General features: G+C 42.3%; 1 protein-coding gene across 1 annotated transcript; it reads right to left on the bottom strand.

Moving 5' to 3' along the window:
- Positions 1–1,348: 1,348 nt before the first annotated feature.
- LOC147459131 (uncharacterized) lies at positions 1,349–4,478 on the bottom strand. Its single transcript, XM_086509774.1, has 2 exons — positions 4,299–4,478; positions 1,349–2,811 (listed from the first exon to the last, which is right to left on the bottom strand). The coding sequence occupies exons 1-2, from the start codon at positions 4,437–4,439 to the stop codon at positions 1,591–1,593; spliced, it is 1,362 nt and encodes a 453-aa protein (XP_086365900.1). The 5' UTR covers positions 4,440–4,478; the 3' UTR covers positions 1,349–1,590.
- Positions 4,479–6,326: the final 1,848 nt, after the last annotated feature.

Raw genomic sequence — 6,326 nt, 5'->3', positions numbered from 1 at the left:
ACTCAATGTATGTGACACACTTGCATAAGTCCCATTCTCGGCGTGATCCAAGTTCATAGATCACGCCCAAAATGCGGCTCATGCAATTTCACCACATAAGTCTACAAGTTACATGGACACTCCATGTAGTCTTAAGCTTGTTGCCACCATGGTCTCCACATAACTCGATGCATAACTCTTCAAGTTACGCGGCACATTCACGCAGGCAATGGGCTCAAGTTACATGGTTATTTGACATACGTAGCGATCAAGCTGGCGTATGGCTTGATATTTAACTCACCAAGTTATGTGATGTATGCACATAGGCTATGGTAGCCTACCAATTGGGATGCACTTAGCTCAAAGAGTTGTGTGGCATAGCCACACTGTCCACGGGAAAATTCCAGTAAGATTTTTCCACCTAACTCGTCCAATTTTGTGGCCTTTGCCATGATGCTTGAGCCACGCTGCAACAACTTGGCTTGCTATGTTACTTGCCGAGTTACATGGTTGTGTGCTCATGGCACTTTCATGTAACTCATCGAACTGCGTGGCATGGACATGTGGAGTCCACTTTGGCATAAATGTCTTTTTGTTCTTCTCTACCAAATGACATTCAAAATGTCATGAGGTAAACGAACATAGCACTATGGCTATGTACATCTTTAACATGGGCTAGCAAGAAGGGCCACTAGTTTGTATTGCAAAAATCCTAGCCTATAAATGTTGTGCATGGAAACCTTACATTGAATTCATTTGCTTCCCGTGAACATTCAATGGTAGTGGGACACGAGGATTGTCGGGATCGATACTATAAGATCCACTACATTTATTGGGAACAAGAAATAACCAAGAAAATATATAAGAATCTTATGTGGAGAAAGCTAGCACTATGCTTCATAAAACAAAGGGGGATAAATTAAATTTTACACCCGCTGTTTTTGCACACATACATACATGCATCATGTATGTGCATAGACACGTGTATGTGTTTTGTCCACATAACTATATAAATGTATCCAGGTAGATACACACATATTTATGTATGTATACATGTGTGTGTGTGTGGATACATTTGTATTAATACATGTGTATAAATGTGTGTATGTGTGTGTGTGTGTGTGTGGAGAGAGAGAGAGAGAGAGAGAGAGAGAGAGAGAGAGAGAGAGAGAGTTTTCCTGTAACAATACTCAAATGCCGTCAATTAATTATCCATTTGCACTTTCTTTGCAATTCCCATGCTGTTGAGAATTATAAATAGTAAGATAAGATGCAGCACTTGAGTTGCAAAGTCTCTTTTAATCTTGTTTCAAGCAAGATTTTCTCTTTCAAATTTTAATCTTCTTTGGTCCGATGTGCCCGCAAAATAGAGCGCAAAAGTTAACTTGGTCTTTCATTTGATTTGAACACCAAGCACAATTTAAATCCTTGCAAGCTTTTGTTAGCCTGCTTATGTTGAAAGGAAGAGACCTCTCTTTTTCCCAAGCAAGAAAGGTTTTTAAAAAAAAGGCAAGGCAGAAGAGAGTTACCCCATATGTGGTACAATTTGACACTTGTTTTTAAGCCATTGGTTCTCTTGTCTCAAGAGCACAACTTCTCTGGCAAGTGCCCTTAGAAGGGAACAAGTACAGAAGCACCTGATTCAAGCGCCGCACCACAGCACTCCAAACCCAATATACCTATCTTTTTCTCCAAAATCTTGTCTTCCACTTTATGCAGGGCATCTAGAAACTTGACTGGATCCATTTGAGACCACTCACTCCTTACATTGTCATCATCATCATTATCCACATTGGACATGGTTGCACAATCCCCGGCTTTTGTTGGACGTGTGCTTTGATTCGGCACAAGACTTGTCGTCGTAGACAATGCCGTTTGCTTGATTTCTTGCAGCTCTGATTCAAGCTCTTCAATCTCAACCTTCCTAGTTGATAGCAAAGCACCTCTCAAAGCCTCATTCTCAGCTTTCAATGCTTGCACAAATTGCAAGTTTGGCAAATCATCATAATCATGGCGGGCATTGATTGAAGGATCCATAACAAAAGCAGCACTCTTGTCAGTGCTGCAACTCTGCTGATGTTCAGATTGTGCAATTTCCATCCTTACATAATATCCCTCTCTAGAAAGTGTGCGCAGCGCAGACAAATCCTGCTCCATAGGCTTCGCGTTTGCAGAGTTTTTCAATGTGTGCACATTGCTTGATATATGCCGCCGCTTTCCATAGGCATCAACAGGCCACTTTAATGATCCAGATTGGTGATGCTCATGATTGCCACCCACAACGTTATGCGAAAGAGGCTCCTGAAAGGGGTCTTGCTTCTTACACACATCAATAAAATGATCTTGTTGCACAAGATCATAAAGACGCAACCTACGGGCCAACAGCACCTCAACATCACAGCAACAATTCACACATCTTGATTGACTGTCTGAATTTTTCGATCCTCTCGCAGTCAAAATCTGTCTATCATGGTGGGCAATCTGATCATTGTTGAAGACAAACTTGGCTGTCTTCTTGGACTTCAACAGCTTTCTGTTTAGCCGAGCTGGCATTATTCCCATGTAATTTGGCAAGGACTCATTATTGTGATCCGTTCTGACAGTTTCTCCATTAGCATGATGAAGAGTTTGGGTCATGCATATACACCCGCCACATAAAGGACAGACAGAGTGGCTTCTTGGTGATTTGGCAGGTTCAAAAGTATTGCAATACCTGCCTTCTTCATCTCTTGAGCTCTTGTTCTTCATATACCTGCGGGAGGCAGAGAGCGTCACTGCAAGCTTGTGGCATCTCTCCCGTTCATTTTGCAAGTCCTCCTCCAATAATTGAGCCTGTAGCAGAGATACTTTAATGTGGCTTTATCTCATTGTTTAAACCTATAAAGTTTAGTTGAAGCAAAAGGATTACAAACTGAGGATTGAGCATTGTAGACGCTTTTAAGAAAACTCCATATGAAGACAGACAAAAGGGAAAAACCACTTCCTTAAGCCTAGGCAACACTTTTTGTTAAAAGGTTTGTAAAAGCCCATAAATGAGTAAGAGCTTGAAAAAAAGAAAATCCATTCCGTGTTACGATGTCCCGTTCCGGGTAACCATGCTGCCTTCATCTTGCAAGGATTCATAGAGCGGAATGGAGACGGGCGTGAATTGCCATTCCCTGCTACGGATACCCATGTCTAAAACATGGAATGGGGACTTGGAACGGGACATTGGAATGGGAACGGGGAACAAAAGCCTGGAAATGGCCATCACCTATAACTACATGAGGCAGAGATGCACAGCCTGAAGATGGGAAACTCTGCCCGCCCACCTCGATGAAAGGACCCGTGAGCTTGAAGAAAAGGTGCACAAGGTAATGGAGCGTATCCAAGAAGGCAGGTCTTTTTGCAAAGTCTACAGATGGAGCTTAATGCTCTCCCCACACCTGATGGTTTTTGTTTGCTCTGGTTTACTGTAACTATAGCTATGGTCGTATCATGTTGGTGATGTGTATCATGGCCTTACCCAATCTCACTCATTTTTCGAGCCCTTGTAGGATGATAACCCTAGAGTTTGTTCCTTGGACTCAACCAATGTGCCATTTTGTCTCTCTCTAATTAATTCAAAACACGCTTATGGCCAAAAAAAAAAAAGTTGAATTGGAGCCCCAAAGACAAATTAAGATCTTCATAAGTATGGCCAATGTCTTTGCTCAATCACAAAGTAGTAGGACAATAATTCAAGACGATGATTCGACGTGTGGCTCACTTTTGTATCCACGCAATTCAACATCGAGGACAAATCCCACCATACAAAACTTATTTTTCTCACATGCATTATTTGGCTCCCTGCATAATGGAATGGTGATTAATTTGTACAATGAGAATGTCCATAGCTCACATGTTGAGTACACATACCATGTGTTCAAATGCTGTATAGCACAAGACTGGGGATGCAGAATTTTTTTTCTTGTAACTATGAATGCATAACATGAGAGGGACATTCACATATATGGCTGCAATGGATCACTTTACATGCTTGATAGGCTACTCTCTCTCTCTCTCTCTCTCTCTCTCTCTCTCTCTCTCTCTCTCTCTCTCTCTCTCTCTCTCTCTACACACACACACACACACACTCTAATAGGTCTTGAGTTCAACTCTCGTTGGATAAATCTCTTGAAATTGTCCATACGACCAACTTCTCCTCCTCCTTCTCTCTCTCTCTCTCTCTCTCTCTCTCTCTCTCTCTCTCTCTCTCACTCTCTCAGACACACACACACACACGCGCGCGAACAAGATAGAAAATTGTGCGCGAATAAGATAGAAAATTGTGAAAGCACCTTGTGGGTCGCGTCTGCATGGGACCTGTGCAGGTGAGCATTGTGCTCCTTTTGGGTAGCAAGCTGCTTAGAGAGCGCACCGACTCGTTCTTCCAGATGCCTCGTCCTCACCTGAAGCCGCTCATTGAACAAGCTCTCCATCTCTCCTGCTCCTGTGCCGTTAGCATTTCCCTACACGTATGGTTTATTATGAAAGTACGTCTACAAAGAATAAATAAAAAATTTGCCAAAATACCCAAATTTGTGAAAATCCACCAATTTTGGATGGATTGCTCCAATGATTAGGGTAGTGGAGCCAATAAAAGTAAGGCCACTTTAGATACAAACATTAGAGACTTTCTTGCACTAAAATTGATGTCTTCTTGTTCCATATGAACAAGAAGTAAATATTTAATTGAAGTTGCACAACACTTGCACAACAAGGGAAAAAACCTATCTCAGTAGCAATCATGGCACTCACTGCATTAAATGATTGAATGCTTACAAACAATGACGAAAATCCTTCATTCACAATCACTCTAAGTCATTATTTGAACAACAAAAACATTATTTCCCGCCACAATTAGCTTATTAAATTATTAAAGCGTTCAAACAAGATTTAATAGAAATTCATGTGTGCTCAATCTCAGAATCACAATGCCAAGCCTTTTCTCCCTCCATTGCTCTGTAGGGGGCAACAATCGAGTAGGTTGGCTCGAGAGAGGCAACCCTTCCTTTGACTCCCCCTCTTGGTTGGGACCTCAGCCTTTGCTCGCCTTTGGGGCTATTCGACAGGGCCTCTCATCAGTAGACGGTGGGACGGCTCCATCTATGCCTTCACTTGATTTCTTGGTGGACCCCATGCTAAGTCAGAGGTGGCTTGCTTTCGAGTTCATGTCGTGTTTCTTGTGGCACGTGGTACAGATGCTCTAGACTTTGTAGTGGGATACTCTTTTCCACTTTGTGGTCGAGACAAGTAGGATTGGGCTTTGGATTCGACATTTGGTTGGCTTCAGATGCTTTCCTTTGTGCTTCTAGAGCTTCTTGTATCTTCAAGGCTTAGGCTTTTGCATCCTTTGGATCTTCTTCTCGGGGTTCTTGGTCCTTGGACCCTTGATCTCCCTCGGACTCCATGATTCCGAATTTTCTCCTACAGCTTGGCGACTTCTTTCATAAGACTCATTTTCTCTTTTGAACCTTGCTTTTTTCTGTTGAGGTTCTTCCTGATGGGCTGCCACTGCTTTCTCCTTTATTTCTTCTCTCCTTGCCCTCTTTTCTTCATAGAGATTTCACTACTGTGGGCTTCAGGCAAGATTTTTGTTGATTCTTCATTCGATTTATTTATTCTTTTCTTCTTTGATCTAATGGTTCATGGAGAGGGTTGAGCTGAGACTATCCATATATTCTGATCTGGGGCTGCTGGCAGGTTATTGGCCATTCCAATAGCATGGTATGCGATTTGTGTTAGAACTTTTAGAGCTCCCAGATATGTCCTTTCTTCTTTGTGCTCTTGAGTGTTGTAAGCACATACTGAGTGTGATCTATTGTTTATCTTGTTGTTGACTTCAACACCATCGTGAATGTAGTTGGAACCGCATGATTTGGAATAGTGTACCTTGGTGGTCTCTTTGAGAGAAAATGGAAGTGTTGGCGATAAAGACGGCCAGGTTGGATCCTCCACTTGCTTTAGAATGAGGTCTAAGAAGGTGGCGGCAACTGTATCCTTTGTGAAAGTATCAGCTGTCTTCCTATCTTTGGCCCTCATTGTCATACCTTCCGTTGGCAGCTTTAGTGCCTCAGCCATGATGTCCTTGTTGTTAATGACCACTTTGACCTTCTGTCCCCGCTGATCCGTGATTTGAGTAGATCCATCCTCTTTGATTGTGGACAACAGTTCATAAGCCCACTAGAAATCTACTCCACATGGCTTTTGATCATAGAATTCTCAAAGTCCTAACCTTCTGTTGGCTTCTTTTGTGGTTGGCTTCACGGCTACATCATAAATTTATTTGGGTAGCATCTGTAACTCTACTTGGTTTCCATCTTCAC

Source organism: Adiantum capillus-veneris, chromosome 4, assembly GCF_014529385.1.
Source record: "Adiantum capillus-veneris isolate H3 chromosome 4, ASM1452938v2, whole genome shotgun sequence".
NCBI classification, from domain to species: domain Eukaryota; kingdom Viridiplantae; phylum Streptophyta; class Polypodiopsida; order Polypodiales; family Pteridaceae; genus Adiantum; species Adiantum capillus-veneris.
The sequence above is the reverse complement of the archived record's forward strand: the minus strand, read 5'-3'. Positions and strand labels throughout refer to the sequence as shown.

Coding starts and splice junctions, on each gene's coding strand:
- LOC147459131 (XM_086509774.1), bottom strand. CDS start 4,439: ATGGAGAGCTTGTTCAATGAGCGGCTTCAGGTGAGGACGAGGCATCTG. Junction 2,812..4,298: donor ATGCAGACGCGACCCACAAG/GTGCTTTCACAA, acceptor TCTCTGCTACAG/GCTCAATTATTGGAGGAGGA.